Below are 20,593 nucleotides of genomic sequence, written 5' to 3'. Positions count from 1 at the left end.
CATAGCCCAGCCTGGCTACGCAGTGTCTGGGAAGAACCAGAGCCGCTGCCTAGTGGAAAGCCAGGGGCTGAACTGTAACCCCGTCCATAGACTTCTGGTCTTTAAAGGATGCCTAGCCGCCAGTGAGTGTCCTTCCTGATGCAGCTGGCCTGGGACTTGATATGTAAACCAGCTTCAAACTCAGAGGTTCGCCTGTCTCAGCCTCCTTGGTGCTGGAATAGAAGGCGTGCACCACCACGCCCAGACATCCCTAGTTTCAAAGTAACTTCTCTTTCTACCTGACCACTGTTTTAGCCGGCTTTCCCCTCATTGCTTCCAGGGCTCCCGCAGGTTCCTCCTCGCACCCGTGATCATCATCTGCAGAGGTGCACTCCAAGCTGAGTCCAGGCTGGAGCAGTGTTTTCCTAAGCTGGCACACCAGACAAGACGTTCATCATTTACCTTTGTTTGTTCTCAAAACAGTGACATTAAAGCGAGAGGCGGGAGCCTACGTACAGGTAGGACTCACAGGAAGGTACTGGGCTAGAATTCTGGCTTCACTCATGCTGGCATGCCAGAGAGCATGTGTTACCATTAGAAATCAGAGTAACTGATTTCTGGATGTTTGTGGGAGAGAATCAGGAATCAACTGGGCTACAGTACAGCTCGCCTGTAGAGCGCTTGCCTAAGCAAGCACAAAACCCCAGGTTTACTCCTCAGCACTACCAAGAAAACAATTAATTAATTAATTAAAAATGAACATACCTAAGTGAGAAGAAGAAAGGGAGCCACGTAAGAAGGAGATACTTTCATATAATAAGTACATAAACAAAAACACCCCCACTCCACAGGACTCTGCACGCTCTCCTCGCCCTCGTTACCTTGAGGCATTAATTACTTTAAGTATGAAAACAGAAGCATGGACTTGGCTGGGAGAAGCGAGGAATCTACTTGCTGGATTCCAGCACATGCTTGAAACCAACGTCTGGTATCAGCTTCATAAGGGAGCAGCTTCCCTAAGAAACGGACACCATGCCTATGAGCAGGAGAGGGCTTCGGCGCAGACTCCGAACTGGTTGGAGGAGGGAGCCAGCTCTGCCTCCCAGGCTGAAGACTTGCGGAGGCTTCTCCCTGTCAGCCTTCAGCACATAGCCCGCTGTCCCTGTTTTCTCAGCCTTCCTTACTCCCACCCCTGAGTGTGACACATCAAGCAAACAAAGCACCCTGCCCATACACAGGTCTTTCCAGCCAAGATCTCCCAGGCTCTGACAAGTGCTTATTAATCCTGGCCACACCCAACAGACGGCAGAGCTGGCCCCACCAGTCTTTTGCTTTTTCAGTGGTAGGAAAGGTGGAAAACAAACAAACAAACAAAGACAAAAAAAAAAATACAAAGAGAAAAACTGAGCCAAGGACTGGCACGTGTCTCATGTAAGTCGAAACAGAGAACTCAAGCAGTGCACAATGGCGCATGCCTGGAATCCCAGCATTGGGGAGGCAGAGGCAGGCACAGGCGGATCTTTGTGAGTTCGAGGCCAGCCTGGTCTACAAAGCGAGTCCAGGACAGCCAAGGCTACACAAAAAACACTGTCTCGAAAAATAAAAAATAAAAATAGAGAACTCAGTACTTCACAGCTGCTCTACTGTTTCCTAGTGTGAAGCAGGAAACACACCTCAGGAGCCTGAGCCCAGAAGGACCCAGCGGGCACAGCTATCTCCTCTTAGAGGCTTCTTAGAAGCCAAACACTAACTCCTACTGCAGTTTTAAATTTCCAGATAACTGAGACAAACATACAGGAGGTAGCGTGCTGCTTTCCCCAGCAACCCCTCCAAAACAACCCAGTACCCGTCCCTGGATGGAGCAGCCAGCTGATATCTCCACGGAGTGGTGCGGGCTGGCAGGAGAGCTTCCTGCAGACTGATCCTCCAGGGGAAGGGTGTGTGATTTGCATTAGATACAACCACCATGGCACAGCGGACAGGAGAAGAAACTTCACAGGGCTCCCAAGAACCTGAGTATTTAATTTCTTTTTCCTTCCTTCCTTGCTTCCCTCCTTTCTTCCTTTTTTGAGAAAGGTTCCCACTATGTAGTTCTGGCTGGTCTAGAACTCACTTTGTAGATGAGGCTGGCTTGGAATTCATAGAGATCCCCCTGCGCCTGCCTGCTGCGTGGCTGGTGAGGCTGGCAAAAGCATTGTTGTGGGTGGGACTTCTTTTGGGGTGACAGTATTCCCATAGAAAGAGCTCTGACTTTCATGGACCCTTCTGCACCAGATGCTTTTCTTTTCATAGTCGTGGCTTCCGCTCTGTTCTATTTGTGCTATTTGCATGAGCCTTTTGCTTCCAGATCACTTTGTCTTTTTCTGGCAACTGCTTCCATACTTCAGGCAATTTTTTACTAAGTTTCCCCAAATCTGTACTGGATGGTCAGTCTCAGTGATTACCCGATACTCTTTACAAAACACGTGGTAGGCAGACTGAGCGCCGGGAGTAAAGGCATGTACCACTATGCCCGACACATTATTTAATTTTTTAAAAACTTTAAGCGTTAGAAATTGAAGCCCTGATAACTCTAAGCTCCTAATGTAGTATCTTGTTCCATGAATTACTAAAATTTCTTTTTTTTTTTTTTTTGAGGGGAAGCAGGCATGCTTTATAGGGGCTATACTCTCAATAATGACTAAAATTCTTGCTGAATAAACAGAATAATAAAGAGGAGAGGCTGAAAAGTGACAGAAAGGTGATCAGAATGTGCACGGGGAGCCTGGAAGAAAAGCGTTACTAATCTTGCAACAAAATCTCAGGATGGATCTTATCCCAACACCCATCCAAGACTTTCTGGGGCTCTCTCTGAGTTTTAAGGTAACTAGATGCCAGAATTCTAATCCATACACACAAAAACATATACATATATGTGTGCATGTGTGTGTTTTAAATGAGAGAAGGTTTCTCTGTGTACTCCCGGCTGTCCTGAACTTGCTCTGTAGACCAGGCTGGGGTCAAACTCAGAGATCCACCTGTCTCTGCCTCCCAAGTGCTGGAATTAAAGGTGTGTGCCACCATGCCTGGCAAAACTCTAACAACGTTAATGAAGAGGACAGAGAGACTACTATGGGAAGAGAGACATAACTTAAGAACATGCATACTTGTCCCTAAAGGGGTTGAGAAGTCCTAGAGACTCATCCAAGCGACCCACTCAACATGAGGCCCTTCTCGCTGCATGAGGCAGAAGAATCTTACACTACTGTCTGTCATCAATGGGAAACAGGCATTACCAATAACTCGGACTCAGCCTTTCTGCAGGAACCCCACCTGGCTGATGGGAGGCTGTTGCGCTCATCTGTTGCACTAATCCTTAAATCACCGTGAATGGAGGTAGGGGAAGCTGTGAATGTCACTCTGCGAATGAGGAAGTGAAGCCAAGTGAAAGAGGGCCTGGGTGGGACTGGGGGTCAGACAGGAGGCACTGCCGTATGACTGCTCAGCCTGGACTCTGTGCTGAGGGGTGGCAAGAAGAATTCGGCTTTGGAGGAGGGTGGGAACAAAGAAGACAGATCTGCCAGACAGATCAGCTATGAAACCATGAGGCTCCTCCCACTTTTCAAGCAGCTGGAAGGGCCGCACCCTGGACGTTATGTCATACCTTTGCTTCATCGTTGATGTCCCAGGTGAAGGAAATGGCATTGTAAGCAATCTCTTCAATGTTGCTGATGGTATTGAAGCTTTCCTTGTAGTCAGCTACATGAGGCGACGGATGAGAAAAGAAAGTCCTGACTGAGTTACAGTGTGAGATCGCAGCAGGCCATGGAATACTCAGTTTTCTGCATTATCTTCTAGACAACTGAATGAAGCACTTTTTTTTTGGGGGGGGGGGTGAAAGAAATTCCATGATAAAGGAGGAAAAAGATAATTGCAGAAAAAAATTTTTTTTAATTCAGGCAAGCTTAGATATAGTTAATTCCATATCATTGGTCAAAATTAGGAAGTTTAAGTTTAAAAAGCTTAAGCAATGATTCTAAGGTCCTATCCGTGGAAGGAAGACTAGAACTCAGTTCTTCTAAGCTGGGTGTGGAGGCACATATAATCCCAGAAACTGGGAGGCTGAAGCAGGAAGATTTTGCTGTGAATTCAAGGGCAGCCTGGGCTATATAATGAGTCTGAGACCAGCTTGAGCTAGATCGAAAGACCTTGTCCCAACAAATTCAGCTCTTCTTATTCTTACAAAAAGGAGCCCTGAGAGGGACCGCCACCTGTGGTGTGGATGATGGTGTTATGTGGGACTGGAGACCGGAGGGGAACAGAGGCACTGAAGAGCTGTATCCTGGCATCCATCACTAGGTTGTCACAGGCTAAGGAGATTAGCAACCTAGCTCAGCTAGAAGTGATTTCCTTTTGCACATTTGGAAATCTCCTTATCATTATCTCTAAAAAAAAGAAAAAAGCCAGGTAATGTCCTAAATAAGCCATTACCCCTCCCAAAATGTGCAGACCAAGTGGAGGGGGGGAGTGTGGCTCAGTGGTGGAGTGCTTGTCTGGGTTCCATTCCCAGAACAGCAGAGAAGGGGATAAAAAGAAATGTAGGTGAAAGTGGGACACTTCGGTGCTGGCCTCAGAGCCACATGGCAAATCTCTCTCTGGCCACAGGCCCGGTGAAGGAAGTGAGGACAGAGCCCTGATTCCAGGAGCCACAGGACACTGCCTGGAACACATCTGTGGCTGGCATCAAAATTCAAATGCTTTCGGCAGGAAGTTCATTATTGCCAGAAATAACTGGATTTGGCAAGCAGGGGGGTGGGTGGGGATGGGGGGGTGAGGGGTGGGTGGTGGGTGGGCTGGAGCCTCTGAGAACTGCAGGTGGGCTCAGGGCCACTCACCAATGTCAATGCACCTCTGCTTGGCTGTGTGCTGCCGGGAGTGCCAGTACTTCCAGTGTCGCAGCTGGTCTTCCCTGCTTTTGTCCTCAGCAAACACCACCATGATCACACTCTGGGAGTGAGAATGCAGCACAGCATAAGGACCCCAAACGGTGAGCAGCCTCCAGAAAAGCCATTTATTATTAGATTGTACAGCCAAGGCTTAAAGCAACACTGGCCCACTTGCAGCTCTCCCAAAGGACCTGTGTTCTAATCCCAGCACCCACAACCGGCCTCTTACAACAGCTTGGAACGTCAGCTCCAGGGGATCCAATGGCCTCCAAGGGCATCTGCACATATGTGCAAACACTCGGAGACACAGGAATAAAAGTAAAAATAATCTTGAAAAAGGATTAGGCACTTTCAGGCCTTTACTCAAGAGTTACAAAGACCTGAAAGTATTAGGAACCAGGGTCACCTGACAGTGGCTTTCCGGGGAGCAGAACCAGGTACAGAACTCACTCGAACTTTGCTGATGGGGTGGTGGATGCCTTCATTGCTGCTCACTTCCTTTAAGGTGACGGGATAGAACTGGCCTTTGTTCAGGTATGTCATCGTGCTGTCCCCTTGCTTCTGCCGAAGTGACTTGGAGGCTTCTAGGGTATACTCAAAGTTGTTCCTACAGGACAAAGAAGCGACAGGTCGGGCCAGGCTTCCGGAAGCTTCCAGTACACTTCCGTTCAGTCCTGAAGTACTTTGGGGAGCGTACGTTGGGAGGCTGTTGAGACAGTGGCCCACCAACAAACATCCAGTTGGCTAGGTCCTGTGAGAATCAGCACTTGGCGTCCTTTACTTGAGAAAGAGTATCCTAAATGCAAGTGCTCGGTGACCAGAAACTCTCAGATACAAAATACCCATCAGGAGCTCTTTGATGCCGTGTTAACAGTTAGACATTTGGACATCTGGGCTACAAATGATATCAGGAACTGGGCAGGTGCTGGAAGGAACCTCCCGGGGCTGGCTGCCAAGCTGGTATTTATGGAGCAAAGGTTGCAAATAGGGGCCGAGAGGCCAGCATTCAGCCATAGCTGGTGGCACTCTCCTGGCGCTTCTGCCTGCAACCTGCCTCTACACAGGTACTCCACGACTGCCTGTGTTTCCTGTTACCCTACACAACCACCCAGAGCCTTCCCAGGCTGGAAGCTGTCCGATTACACCTCTGTTTCGAATAAAGTTTATTAGAACATAGTCACATTACTTGTTTAAGCCTGCTCTGCATGCCCTTTTCGTTCTGATGGCGAAGCTAGGCACTCACAAAGCTACAGAGCGGTTATCCAGTCCCTGGGGCCTAAAACATTTGCTATCTAACACGTCACCGAGCAAGCTTGCCAGCTTTATCCCGCTCCTTAACGTGAGTTTGTGTTCCTTGAACCTTGGGGCATGCTTGTAAAGGAGTCTAACCCCCCCACATCCAGAGAACCAGGACCTCACGCTTACTCACTCACTTATTACTAATTGTGTGTGGAGGCCAGGGGCTCCCACTTCCACAGTGTGGGTTCCTGGGACTGAACTAGGGTCACCACGCTTGGTGACAAGCATCATTATCCACTGGGCCATCTCACTGGCCTTGCTTTTTGTTTTTGTTTTTTGACTGCAAAATATGATGCAGTTAAATACATAAAGTGAAAAAAAATTTTTGAAACCCTAGACTTAAAAAAAAAATCTTGAGGTGTTTATATACTTCTCACAAACTTAGAAAATGCTCCTATTCCCAGAGAAGGGTACAATTTTGCTAAGCTAAAAGCAAGTTCCCGGGTCAGAAAAAAAAAAAAGCTACATTTATTTTATGGTTAACAGGAATAACAAAGTCCTTTGTCCACTTGATTCACCCCTAGACTGTAACTCTACACACTTTTCGGAACAGAAGCGGCACCGGTGATCTACCTTAGTCCCCACTTCTCCTTTCAGATTCCATCCCACAACACCACAGAAGGAAGCCGGAGAAGGAAAAAAGTACCACCACCAGGAGCTGAGGAACCCAAATCACCGAAGCAAAAGTCCCCTACCCAAGATGAGGCCACAGCTGGCAGAGTCAGAGGAAGGCAAAAGCACACACCAAAGCCACCGCAGTTTGTCAGGACCAACACACCGAAAAGAGAAACAACCACAGATGCCGAAAACCCAAAAGTCATTTAATAAAAAAGACAACTATTACCCAGAAACACTGTCAAACACATAGTCCTCTGAATTCATGCCTGGCATCCGAAGACTGAGGTCCGAGGGGAAGAAAACCTGAAATATCAACATAGAGAGCCACGGCCATTTAACTTCCATCTTAGTCAATAATGACCAAGGTCTGCTATGGATACAGGCTGTGGTGTCTGGCAACCCACAACCCATTTGAGGCACATTTCAAAGGAAGAATCCTAAATCTATTAAAAAATCAATTAAGAAAAGTTAAAAAGAAAAGGTAAATATCAGCCACGTGGTGGTGGTGCCGCCTTTAATCCCAGTGCTCGGGAGGCAGAGGCAGGTGGATCTCTGTGAGTTGGAGGCCAGCCTGGTCTACAGAGTGAGTTCTAGAACAGCCAGGACTACACAGAGAAACCCTGTCTCCAGAAGCCAGTAAATAAAGAAATCAATAAAATAAAAAGTAAAGGTCTAATTTTACATAGCAGTCAGGTGAATAGCCACACACACACTCCACTTGGTCCTGAGATCCTCTCTTTCCCTTCCTTATCTTTCCCAACATCACATGTTCAGAGTCGAGAACCTGCAGCCAAAATACAAGGGCCAAGAGTCAAGTTTGCACCAGGGCTGGGCAAGCCTGCCACCCTTTTCCTGGGGACACGGGGAGCGCCAGTTTCTACACCTGACGGACGCTGCAGGGGCCGGGGAGGGAGCAGTGGGTACTGCCTCCAACTGCGTGTCTGGCTTCTCCCCGATGGCGGTTTGCATGATCAGACCCCTAGAACTCTGCAGAAACGTTCGTAACGCTATAGGATGGCCGTGCGCATGGCAGAGCTGCCACGCTGGCCTCGGGAGCTTGCGTGGTTCCAGGGTGAAAGCTGAAGAGATGCTGAGAATGCGCTGCAGCCGGTGGAAGATCACGCCTGGGCTCCGTTTCTCTCTCTCCCCCAGCAAATCTCTTAGCAGAAACCATAATTGTTACCTCAGCTGTTTGTAAGATTACCCATGAGCCCTTGATGATAATTTTTGGATTTGTAGGTTTAGCTTACAAATTATACCTACAGGCCTTTCTCTAAAAAAAAAAAAAAGAAAGAAAGAAAGAAAAGAAAAAAACTTTTATTCCTGATCCACTCATTCTGGGCTAAGTTTCAAGATTACATAACCAGGAAAAGGTGGAACCCAATACTTAGACAAACACGCCGCTGTCTTAGGAAGATGTTTTTGTCTTTTGTACCTCCTGAACGCCCTCCTTGAAGGTCTCAGAGAAGGTGGAGTCTGGAGTCCTCCGCTGAGCGTTGGGAGGCTGAGTGCCAGAGCTGAACTGGTCGGCGCTGAGGCTCCGGTCAAAAACCACTACGCGTTCAGAGGGCTCAGAATGGTACACTGCAGGAGGGATGCCCACAGCAAAGCCGTGCGGCTGGATTTCTGTCTTGATGGAGTGGGTTGGCATGGTCGCTATGGAGACGGTGACTGTGGTATCGGGAGCTGTCAGGTGGCCTCTCTTGTCAATGCCCAGCTGGTTGCCATGGGGGAGGACGATGTTGAAGGGCACGTTTTTCAACACTTGCACCCTGTTTTCTCCAGCAGAGATGAGGGGCTGCTCTGTCACACTGGGAATGCTGTTCCTTCAGGAAAGGGGAAAGGACACTGTAGTTTCAACCTTGATGCTGACACATTTGGAAGGAGCAGGTGTTGGGGCTTGAACCCAGAGCTTTATACATACCTAGCACAGACAACCCCACACCCTGATAGTCTGGGCTCCCCACAGTAGCAAAACACTTGACAGAAGCCAACTAAACAGAAAATGGAGGAAGGGCCCATTCCTGGTGAAGACACCAGTCAAGCAAAACCCACATGCATAAGCACAATTGCTCTGAACTGCTAGGACCCAAAGCTCTCCAGCACGTGCTATTCCCAATAACCCTAATGCAGACCCTCATATTTCACTGTCAGCCTGAAGCTGTAAACACAGTCTGATCAGTTGGATTAAAACCACAGATTCTGGAGTGAGATCACCTGGGTTCAAATTTTGTGTCGGCTTGAGCAAGCTATTTTGTCTCTCAGGACTCCATTGCTCTCTGTGAAAAGTAAAAACACTTTGTCCTGGCTTACATCTCTGCTGCTGTGATAAAACACTGTGACCAAAAGCAACTTGAGGGAGGAAAGGCTTGCAGGTCACAGTCCAGCCTCAAGGGAAGCCATGGCAGGAGCCCAAGGAGAGAGGAGGAGCACTGCTTACCGGCTTGCTCCCTCCCTCGTGCCCAGCTACCTTTCTTTTATAGCCGGGGTCTGCCTGCCTATGGACGGCCCCACCCGAGTGGGCTGGGCCTCCTGCACCAATCAGCGATCGACAAAATGCCCCAGAGACACGCCCACAGGCCAATCTGCTGGGTCGTTCCTCAGCTGAGATTCCCTCTGCCCCTCTGCCCGGGTAGATTTGTGGGTACTGAGGACGGAGATCAGTACCCATGGAGCACACAGGTGCTCACACAGGATGGAGCACACAGGTGCTCACAGGTAAGCAGTACCGAGCACCACTTTCTACCACTGATGCCTTCCGGCTTCTCCAAGGAAAACTCATCATCATACTCTCTCAGCAGAAAGGTCATAGAAGATTAACTGTTTAATATTTGGGTAATAGGAATGTGTGGTTTAAAATACATAATGATATTTTTATGTATGCCTGTGTACACATGTGTAGATGTGCATGTGTATACACATGGATATATGTATATGAATGTGTTCTTTGTTGTTGTTTTGTTCTGAGGTTGTTTTTGGTTTTGGTTTGTCTCGGTTTGGTTTTTTGAGACTGGGTTTCTCTATGCAGCCCTGGCTGTCCTGGATTTGCTCTGTAGACCAGGCTGGCCTCAAAATCTCTCTCAAAGCAGAGATCCACCTGCCTCTGCTTCCCAAGTGCTAGAAATAAAGGCATGTGCCAACATTGGCCAGCTCAGGAATGTGTTTTTAAAGACCCCTGAAATCTTACAAATTGAAAATGTCACGGAACAAAGGCAATTTTATACTCAAGATCAGCAAAACTATTCAAACCCTAAACTATAAATTCACTCCTGAGGATTGGCCCTAAGGAAAATGTCAGGAAGCTGAGGCAGGACAAATGGAAGCTCCAGGACAACTTGAGATGAAGAATCAAAGGTTTTCCCTGTGGCTTTGTCAGCAAAAGACTAGGCATAGCTGCAAAACTAAGCACATTGCGAGTCTGCTTCAAGACACTCCATCAAAAGCACATAAAATAAGACATGAATTAATTTGGCTTATGAAATAGTTGTCAGGAGTGTAGACCATGAATTGTGACTCACTCCTTAAGTCAATTTCTGTTATCCCCCGACTGCAAGACAGAATCTGGCTCCACACCTCGGGCTGGCTTTGAACCCCTGCTTCAGACTCCCTAGGATTACAGGTCTATGCTACCATGCCTGGCTGCTTTATTCTCTATTATTAATAAAACACGGGGCAATCTGAGAGCTGTTCTTAGGGCTAGCAGACGGTTCAGTGTGTAAAGGTGCTTGGTGCCAAGACTGACACGTTGAATTGGATGCCCAGAAGCCACACAGTGGCAAGAGGGAGCTTCCCGCAAGCTGCCCTCCGACCTCTGCATGTTCACTTGGTACCCACAGACACGTTCATGCACACAAATAAAATAAATAAGCGTAAAAACGAATCATTTAAAGACCTTTCACGGCCATAAGGTTGAGTCTTAATTAATCTATAAAAGTTTTAACCTAAAATATTTTAAAGACGCCTTCAAGAGGAGTTCCGACATTAGTTCGCTGAGTTTTACTCAGGCGACAATTCAAGAGTCACTGGTACTTAACTTTTACTTTTGCAGATCTGGGAGTGATCCCAGGACCCTGCCTAGCATGGGCAACTCCTCCGTCACCAAGATGTATGCCAGGGCTTGCTCTGCCTGAAACTGGCTCTCACAGAGTCCAGGCTAGCTAGAGCTCCTGAGCATCCTGCTTCTGCCTCTCAGGTGCTGTTTTCTCAGACCCTTCCTCCTGTCTCATCCCCCTCTAGAGGGTCTCAATGAAGATGCGCAAACACGAGGTTTTACTCAAACATCCCTCTGGAGTGGTAGAGGTTGGTGTTCCTGTTTTCTAGGAAAGGGAATGCAGCCCAAAAAACACATAACTTCTTAGAGTAACAGAGGCGAATCAGGATCTGAGGTGACGGTCACTCTACTGCCCCTGCCACCAGGCCCTTCTTGGCTTTGCTTGGCAGAGCCCACCTCTTCATGGGTACACACGTGCCTGCTTCGACGGGAGCTGCCGTGACGTACCTTTTGCTGTGCTCTGGTTCCGGGTGCTCCCCCTCTGGCTTTGCGACTGATGAGCGGCGCTCCCTGGGAACCTGGAGGGTTAACAGCAATGAAAGGCGCTCAGTCTTTCTCTCTCCTGATCGTCTGCTGGGCACCATCTGCCCCAAAGGAGCTAACAGCCTGCTCACCACTGCCGTGGGCAAGGACAACTGTCAGACAGACTTGGGCATCACAAACTTACTTCATTGTGAGAGGAAGGATTTCTTTCTTCTTTAAAATTTTAAGATATGTATTTTACGTGTATGAATGCTTTGCCTGTACCTATGTCTCTATACCACGTGAATGGTGCCCAGGGCCAGAGGAGGGCATCCGATGCCGGGAACTGTAGTTGCAGATGGCTATAACCATCTGTACCACGTGGTTGCTGGGAACTGAACTCAGGCTCTCTGGGAGAGCAGCTGGTGCTCTTACCCTCTGAACCATCTCTCCAGACCAATTCTATTTTTTTTTTCCCTAACTCCTCTTTTCTTTGCCCCCAAACTGAAAAGCAGGCAAATGACACTGGGTACACTATGGCATTAACCCACCTGAGACATGGTCCAAACAGGCACACAAACCTTTTTGAGACATGTGTGGTTGCTCTGTAGTGAAAGGATTCTTTCAGATTGCGAATAGCAACAAAATAAAGCAGCCTGAGGGATGGCTCAGTGGTTAAGCCTGCACACTGCCCTGGCACTGGTTTGGAGCCTAGCACTCACATCAGGCAGTTCACAACCACCTGTGACTCCAGGTCCAGGGAACCCAACTCCCTCTTCTGGCCTCTATAGGCACCTGCACTCACGTGCAAAGACTTGCCAGTACATACCCGAATACAAACACAGAACTAAAATAAACAGGGCGTTCTTTAAAAAGATGAAAGTATTATCCGATTTATTAGGGCTCCGTGTTTAAGCATTGCTAGCTATTAAGGACAACTGACACCTACAACCAATGAACACAAGGAGCCATCCCTGAGCGTGTGCTGTTGGTCAACACCAAGGAGAAAGCAAACACAAGCCACTCCCCAGCACCAAAGAGGGCAGTCTGTGGCAGGAAACAGGACTGGGGCTGACTGAATGCATCTGAGCTGCTGGGACTAGGAGTCAGAGACGACACACAGGCTGGCCGTATGACCTGTGTGAAGGCACTGTCCAGTGGACAGTGAGTGAGTGAGTGAGTGAGTGGCAGCTCAATCACTGGCGCTCCATTGGGGACCACGAGGCAGAATGCTGTAAAAACCCGTACAGAGTACACACAATAGTTAAGGCTAATTCAAACTGTCCAGAAACAGGCAAGAAAATGTATTCTGATCTTAGAACCAGGTCCCAGAGTTGGAAAAGTGTGCGTTTCCCCACGACAGATTCCCAAGGCTTTGTATCAGTGGTTACAGAAAAGGCAGTCGCCCTGACCACCCGGAAGGTGAAAGCATGGCTCAGGCAGCAACAACCCCTTTTCATGGCACCAGGAACCAAGTTTGGTAAAACGTTCCAACTTGGGGAGACACAGCTACTGCCTTTTTTTTATAGCAGCGTCTCCTTCGGCGAGGGCCAGCGCAGCTGTTTAAAAACCAGCCTTTGATTCTGTGATTGTGGATGCTCAGCTTTGAACCACCTTTGAAAGCCCGGGTACCTATTAGACCATTTATAGTCCCTCAGTGGCAACCAGCAGATGACTGTTTTATAGGCTGCTGAATCAGGTGCGGTCTGAGAGGCTGTGAGGAGCCCGAGGCCTACCTTGTAGTAGTCGTAGAGCAGGCCCAGGGCGGCTGCGCTGTCTTCGTCGCCGTTGATGCTCATCATGGCTTTGGTCGCCGCAGTGAGAGGGTTTTCCAGGAATGACTTCCAGGCTTCGTCCTCGCTCGTGTAGGAGCGCCGCTGCGGATAAAGAGCTTCATTCTGGAGAACCAGCACTGGCCTTTTGCTTCAGAGGAAGAAATTCAAAGTTAAGCCCATACTTCCTACAGCAAGACAGCCTACGAGCTGTTCAAAAAAAACCAAAACAAAATAAAACTGAACAAACAGTTCTTTGACATTCCTATAAAATAGGACACATGGCCCTGTGCCAGGATATAATTACAGGGGGTAGGCAGCCCGGTGGCAGAGCAACTGCCTAGCATGGGCAAGGCACTGGGTTGGAGCTACACTACAATGAACTGAATACCGACAGCTTTTGACGGCGTTCCTGAAGAGAACCCAGTAAATAAAATGATGTCCACACTCCTCTTATGGATATTTTTGAAATAAATAAAAAGGCTCAGAAAATTCAGATTTGGTTTACAAAATGCTTTTTCAAAGCATATTCTGAGTCACCTCGTGGCATTAGCTATGTCAATGACCTTAGTAAGATGAAGACACGCTCAGAAGGCAGAGCAGACCTAAGGAGCCTCGTCAGACACACTGAGGTGATGCTGATTGTCAAAGTCCAAAACTTACCCCAAGAGGACACAGGGCTATTCAAGTATTTTTACAACAGCACTCACGGGGATTCAGCGAGGCACAAATACTTTTCAAAGGCCTGAGAGGCCTGTGCCCTCTTCCTAAGCACACACAGGGTTCACCATGCTGCTACATGTGACTCCCCTCCCCCCCCACCGATGCCATGATTTAAAACAGCTCCTTCCGAGAAACAGGGGCAGGAAGGAGGGGGAGCGAAAGGGACATTTCGCTTAATCCTTCAGGGTAAATGAGAAAGTTAGAAGACTCTACTGTTACCAGCAGAAGGAGCCTGGAATGTAGCCAAAGGGGACTATAAATCAATAAAAAAGCATAATCTCGCATGGGAGTAAACTGCTCATCCTAGAGATAAACACTTAACGTACAACAAACGAAGCCGCAGAATGAAAACCGGCCTTAAAAAAAACAAAACAAAAAAAACAAAACAACAACAACAACAACAACAACAACAAAACAACAGTGGACAAATGTGATTAAAAAAAAAAAAAAAAAATCTTTCCATGGGCCCCGGGAAGATGGCTCAGGGCTAAAGGCACTTGCTCATGAGTCTGATGATGTAAGTTTTGTCCCTTCCACCAACAGAGAGGAAGGAGAGAATGGACTCCTGCAAGTTGTCCTCTGACTTTTATACATACATACACACACATACACACACACACACACACACACACACACACACATACACACACACACACACACACACACACACACACACACACACACTGGGCAAACTCTTCTTTGGCTGGTGAGATGGTTCAGCTAGTAAAGGGACCTGAGTTAAATCTCCAAAACCAACGTAGTCAAAACAGAGAAAGGAAGGCCTTGCCACAAGTTGTCCTTGGACCTCAGAGAGTGTATGTGTGTGTGAGAAAGACAGAGAGAGAAAGAGAGAGAGAGAGAGAGAGAGAGAGAGAACACAGGGAGGGGAGCGGAGTGCAAACACAAACTCATAAAACAAAATATTAAAAAAACTTTACTTAGGCTTCAGGATTTGGTGGCACAACTCAGTGCTGAGCATGTGATTTCTCTGCCTGAGGCCAGGGGCTTCTTGGGCTGAATCCCCGAAGCACCCTTCCCCAAATAAATAAAGTCTTCATTAGTTTTTCACACCAGGCAAAGGCTATTTCACATTAACAGCGCAGTTTGCGGGGGAAAACCAGAAAATCAATGGTGATTTTAGTGGTGCTTTATAGGAGATTTAATTTAAATGATTCAAGCAAACACTGCCGATTCCAAAAACTGGAAATGTCAACAGTCTCAACAACTGTTCGGCTGGTATTATTTAATAAGTCAATAGAAGGAGAAAATGGAACGTTGACTTTAGCGAGACGAAGCAGTAACTTTTTGTGTGTGAGGGGAAAAAGAATGGAGGAGGTGGTGTCTGGAACGTCTCTGAATTATGGCCGTCCAGTCTCAGTTCTCATTGCAACACACGAATGAAATATGCAGATGGCCTAGAGGTGACCTACCTTTTCTAAGAGCGAGTGTAGAAAGTCTGATTATCTTTTCAAGTAATCAGCAAAGGTTAGGGCTTGGCAGTCACCCAAATCCTTCAAAAACAGATATGGATTTAGAAGAAGAAGAAAGAAACAGAAAAAGAAAAAAAAAAAAGGGACATCTTTGAAACCAGGAGGAGGAAAAAAAAAATCCAGCAATTTCATTTGCCCTGAGAAGGCAGAGCTGTTTCGGAGTGCATGTCTTTTAATTTGAGCCTATGAAGACCATTTTAAGGGTTAACATCTGGAGGCCGCTTATCATTTTGAAATTTAAAAACCAAGAAGACTTATTTTTACAAATCTCAAGTTTTAACCAAATGAGAGAAAATACCCAAAATGCCATTCCTCCAAGCCTTTGGGTCCTGAGGCCAATAGGGAAATGGTGGTCCTCTGGTGAGATTCCCTAGCGCATTGCTGAGCTGTTATTAATAGCCTAATAGCTACTTCCAGAGGATTCTGACAGCAGTTGGCTCATTCAACAGTTGTGATGCTAGTTTTTCAAGCTTCCCGTCTTCTCCCATCCTACATTGGCACAAGCGTCAGAAAATAAATATTATCCAAGTGGGTTTAGGTCCGCAATTACCCTGAAGGCATTTTATATTTTCAAAGTATGCCTAAAGCCAAGAGGTTAGCGCTGGCGTTTTCGCCTCGTCAGTAAGTAGAGAAATAAACACAAGAACAATTGCAGCCCACTTCTTCAAGACCAGCAAGCGTTGTTCCAGCCCGGGGAGGTTCACGGGTGTTTTCAAATGAGCCTTAGACCTTCAAGAGTTACGGGTCAGGGTTCCAAAATGAGAGCCGAACACTAACTGAACTGCACTCTCTACAAGACAAGATGAATCTCTCGCTGATTTCACACACAGCTCCTTCAGACAACAAGGCATGAGAAAATCACCCTCAGCAAGTAACTCCGAAGCCAGTTCTCTGCTCCAGATTTACTGAGCCGAGAGAGACGGGCTCTTCCAGGGCATCTTTATATGTACACAGAAGTTGCCAGTAAAATCGAGAACTATCCGCCCCCGCCCCCAAGTCCTGCCACCTTCCGATCCCATCTCACACCATCAACTGAACCTTTCTCGCCACTTTTCTGAAATCCCCAAAGTTCCAAAAAGCAATCCCGATTCGAGAGTACTCCCTTAGCTTTAGCACCGGGCTTGCAGTTTCTTCCTCTTGATATTCCCGAACAGCGAAAAAAAAAAAAGTCTTCGGTAATTACCGTCGGTGATGCAAGGGCCCAAGAACACCCACAGCAGCTTTCTCACCCAGCCGCCGCGGCGAGGAAAGCGCGCGGGCAGCGGCCGCTTCAACCTTCCCCTAGATCTCCTGCTCCGGCAGCTCGGCAGGTGACAGCAGGCGGCCCGGGGTCCACCCGTCCCCACCGATCCACGGGCGCGGGGCCCGGGAGGGCTCGGACAGCGGACCGAGGGCCGAGCGTCCCCCGCGCCCCGCCCCGCCCGGCCCGGCCTCGCGGCCCCGGGAGCCCGCGCCGTCGCGGCGGCAGGTGCGGTGGCCCCCGGGCCCTGGCCGGACTCGCGCCCGCGCCTCACTCACTTGTCGTACTCCTGTGTCATCGCGCTCGCTCGCCGCTGCCGGGCCGCAGAACTGGACTTTCGGGTTGGGACAGTACACCCGATCCGGGGGGGAGGAGGCGGCGGCGAGCGGCGGCAGGCGGTGGGTCCGGAGCGGCGGCCCCGACGGGTTGGGTTCGCTTTTCTCGCTCTGAGCCGGCTCGGCGCGGGCTGCGCGCACTGGGCGCTGGGCTCGGCCTCCCATTGGCTGGCGGCGCGCCGGCCCGAGGCGGGGCTTCGGGAGCTGGGAGGCGGGGAGTTCCTTCTGATTGGTGGGATCGAGGGCTGGGGCGGAGCCTGAGGGCCGGGCGGGAGGGTGGGGGCCACGCGGTGCTCGGCGGCGCTGGGGAGTTTGCGCGTGGTTGGCCCTGGCGGCGCCGGCCCCTAGTGGCGCCGGCGCCGCGAGGCTTCGGCGCGCACCCGCGTGGGCGCGTCTCACCTTCCAGTTCTCGCTCGCGGTCACTTCCCCGGCCCCATGGCCTTTGCCTGGGAGATACCTTAGGAAGGTTCCGTTCTGTCTTGGCCGCTGTGCGGGTTTGGAGTTTTCCTGCTGGTCCATCTCTCAGTGTCTGCTGTGTGTGACAGTCGCAAATCTGCACAGCCCCAGCCAGAGGTCCCTGTTTATTGAGCGCCTGCCAAATGTCAGGAGCACTGGGTCACTCTGAGCCTCCTTCCCAAGCTCCAGAGGCCCCCACCGGATTCCCGGCTTGCTTGGCTCTTCAACAGCTCAGACCTCCATTCGGGCTTCAGCGTCCTCAACTCCTAGCTGCTTGTGTGCTCTCTCGTTTCGGCCAGCTCCAGGTTGGCTTCACCCCACCTCCTTCCATATTACCCTTCCCCTGAAGGGGCTTTTTTTCTAAGGGTCTGCTTCGTTAGCCTCAGCCCCAGGTCTATTACAGTGCAAACAGGGTCCTAGACACAGAGGACAAGGGAGAGAAGGGAGGGAGGGGGCAGGCCAAGTTCTGGTTCCTCAGCGCAGCCTAGTCTGGGAGTCACGTGACTCCTTTCGTGTCCCGAAGAGGGGAAAGTCTGCTGGTGGATGGGGAAAGTAGGGTGGAAGTCTGGGCTTAAAGACAAAGATGGGGAGGGATGGGATTCAAGGTATTTCATAGGGGCAAAGGCACAGCAATGGACTGGAATACAGGGGGCATCAGCGTGTCCGCCGAAGAGCTGGGAGAGCGGTGTGGCCAGAGAGTAAGTGAGCACTGGCGCAAACTGTAGAGCCCCAAAGGTTTCTGTAAGGTCTTTAATGAGGAAGCTTTGGAGGGCTTGGGGTAGGGCATAGACAGACCTCACTCATGTTTTAAAATAATCTGGCCACTGAATCAGCAGGAGGTGACTTCAAAAATACAAGCAAAAGAAAAATAGCAGCCGGAAGCATGGCCTGGGGTGATGGAGCAGTGAGACGTGTTTGAATCCTCGAGGCGTTTGTGTTAGAACTAACAGGATTTCCTGAGAACCGAAGAGCATGTTAAAGAGTGTCACAGACAGATGGGGTGCTTACAGTCCCAGGACTCGAGAAGTTGAAGTAGGAGGCCCTCCAGTTTGAGCCCCAAAGAGAAACCTTGACAAGCAAAAAAAAAAAAAAAAAAAAAAAAAAAAAAAGTCATGCTTGTTAAGAATAACCAGATATTTTCAGCTGAGCAGCTGGATATGACTTGTTTCCTGAGATGGCGGTGAGGCGCAGCAGACATAGAGGTTTCGGGATGGGCAAGGGCAATGCTCAGGATGTGTTAACTTTAAAGTCTATGTCCACCTGAGTAGATACTACACGCAGATGGACAGGACACCGCAGTCGAGGGGGGAAATCTGGACCAAAAAGTGACCTCTGGGCATGATCATCCTAAGGGTGGAATTCAGAGCCTTGAACTGGCCGAAGGCAAGCAGGGAGGAGGAAATAGGATGCGATGCTCCCTGGGTCCTGGAGCCTCAGACATCAAAGGCGCTGAGGGAGAAGAGCCAGTAGCAGAGACAGGGCAGAAGGAGCCTGAGCTAGGAGGAAAATGAAAGCACGGGCTGTGAAGATGAGCGAACCCAGGAGGAATGTGCCTTTGTCCTGTGTTGGCCGATGCCCGTCTCTCCACCCGGTTTTCTCAGTTCTCTAAGGCCCTCGCACCGCACAGTAACCAGAGACATGATGTTCATAGCCGCTTCCAGCCTCTGTGCTCAGCCCTGGTGCAACACTGGGGCCATATATATACATACACACACATATATGTGCACACATGCACAAATGCACACACACAGAGACAGGCAGAGTGGCCCTTCATGAAGCACAATCCCTTGTCACTCCCAATAGCGCACAACCTTTCCAGGCCAGCTGCCGCCCTGGAGACTGGCAGGCAGCTTCACTCAGACTCAGGAGTCCTTCCGTTCCCCTAGCTGCATTCCCGAGCCTTGGTCCGGTGCGCTATCCCCGGTGCGCGCGGCACGGTTCCAACATACTTGCCATACCCTGTTTTCCAGGTGTGAGACTCTTAGGCGAGCTTTCCCAGACAGGGTATGTCCTTCTGTCATTGCTGGCTCGCCAGCACTGGCATGTACATGGAAAAGGTGCTGGAGATGGTTCCTGAATGGCACAGTTTTCTGTAGGCACCCGAGGCCCCACATTCTGGTCCCTTCTGGCGTAACCCTCTGGCATAGAAGACGCTGAGGAGCATTGGTCCATTGGGTTCAGGGTCTGATATGTGGTAGGTGCCAAATAACTAGGAACAATGAAGACAGGTGAAGACAGGAAACAGCACAGGAAGGACCACGGTATTTGATTATAGATACAGTAATAAAAAAATATTAGGCCTTAAGTGTGGTGGCAGGAAATTGTAGTTCCAGCACTCAGGAGGTGGAGACTGTTGTCTGCATCTATATAGTGAGTCTGGGGCCAGCCTGGACTACATGAGACCCTGTAACAAAACAAACAAACGAACAAACAAAAACTGGAAAAAATGGGTCTTATTTGTAAACTTCAAGATAGGATTGTTTCTAATACATTCTGAAATTCAAGTTCACATCTGTGAGCTGTTAGCATTAGGTCTTTAATTTTGCTACACTTTTTTTTACACTTATGTATTGTGTGTGTATGTGCATGACCCTGCGTGTGTGTGGATATGAAAGGACAGCTTGTGAGAGTCGGTTCTCTCCTCTCGGCGGATGGGTTCCGGGGACTGAACTCAGGTCATCAGGCTGGGTGATAAGCTCCCAGACCCGCTGAGCCATCTCGAGGGCCCTCATTTAGACTTTAACATTATCTTTAATTATAAAAAAAATAAGATGTGCTCACAGCTCAAGAAAAATACACCAAGAAATGAGTAAGAAAGGGAAGAAATGAATTTAAGCAATACAGAAGAGCTTCTCCATCTGTCAGCTCCTCTTCCCCGAGAGAACTGTCAGTTTTTGTGTGTGTTCCCAGATTTTTCTATGTAATTGCAAGTGTATAGGATTCTTACTAGGACGACTTATCACTTCTTACATTTTCCACGTCAGGGCACTGAAATCTGTATTTCTTTGAGCTGGTGTATGATAGAGGCTAGTGGGGAGCTGTAACTTTTCCCTTAGCTTTTCACAATCATAAACATTCACAGTAAACATTCTCCCATGTACATTTTTTAATACGAGGCCAAATCTAGTCATAGCATAGATTCCGAGACTTGGAGTTGGCGTGTGTGTGTGTGTGTGTGTGTGTGTGTAAGATATGCACACTTGGAATTTTCAATGTTTTTAAATTTTATTATTTCATTATTTT

The 20,593-nt window shown here is 48.8% G+C and overlaps 1 protein-coding gene across 2 annotated transcripts in view; it reads right to left on the bottom strand.

The window, feature by feature from the left end:
• The window catches only part of Grhl1 (grainyhead like transcription factor 1), a 45,019-nt gene extending 27,994 nt beyond the window's left edge, over positions 1 to 17,025 (bottom strand). The window contains exons 1-8 of one of the 2 annotated variants that reach the window (XM_021661606.2): positions 16,838 to 17,025; positions 13,071 to 13,257; positions 11,320 to 11,390; positions 8,257 to 8,641; positions 7,048 to 7,124; positions 5,355 to 5,511; positions 4,854 to 4,965; positions 3,623 to 3,717 (exon numbers count right to left, since the gene is read on the bottom strand). In XM_021661606.2, the coding sequence (XP_021517281.1) occupies positions 3,623 to 3,717; positions 4,854 to 4,965; positions 5,355 to 5,511; positions 7,048 to 7,124; positions 8,257 to 8,641; positions 11,320 to 11,390; positions 13,071 to 13,257; positions 16,838 to 16,857 (1,104 nt within the window). In that variant the 5' untranslated portion in view covers positions 16,858 to 17,025. Of the gene's footprint in view, positions 1 to 3,622; positions 3,718 to 4,853; positions 4,966 to 5,354; positions 5,512 to 7,047; positions 7,125 to 8,256; positions 8,648 to 11,319; positions 11,391 to 13,070; positions 13,258 to 16,837 lie in introns of both variants that reach the window. The other variant, XM_021661598.2, reaches the window with a different exon arrangement.
• Between the last annotated feature and the right edge of the window lie 3,568 nt (positions 17,026 to 20,593).

Source organism: Meriones unguiculatus, chromosome 1 (assembly GCF_030254825.1).
Source record: "Meriones unguiculatus strain TT.TT164.6M chromosome 1, Bangor_MerUng_6.1, whole genome shotgun sequence".
Lineage (NCBI taxonomy): Eukaryota > Metazoa > Chordata > Mammalia > Rodentia > Muridae > Meriones > Meriones unguiculatus.
The sequence above is the reverse complement of the archived record's forward strand: the minus strand, read 5'-3'. Positions and strand labels throughout refer to the sequence as shown.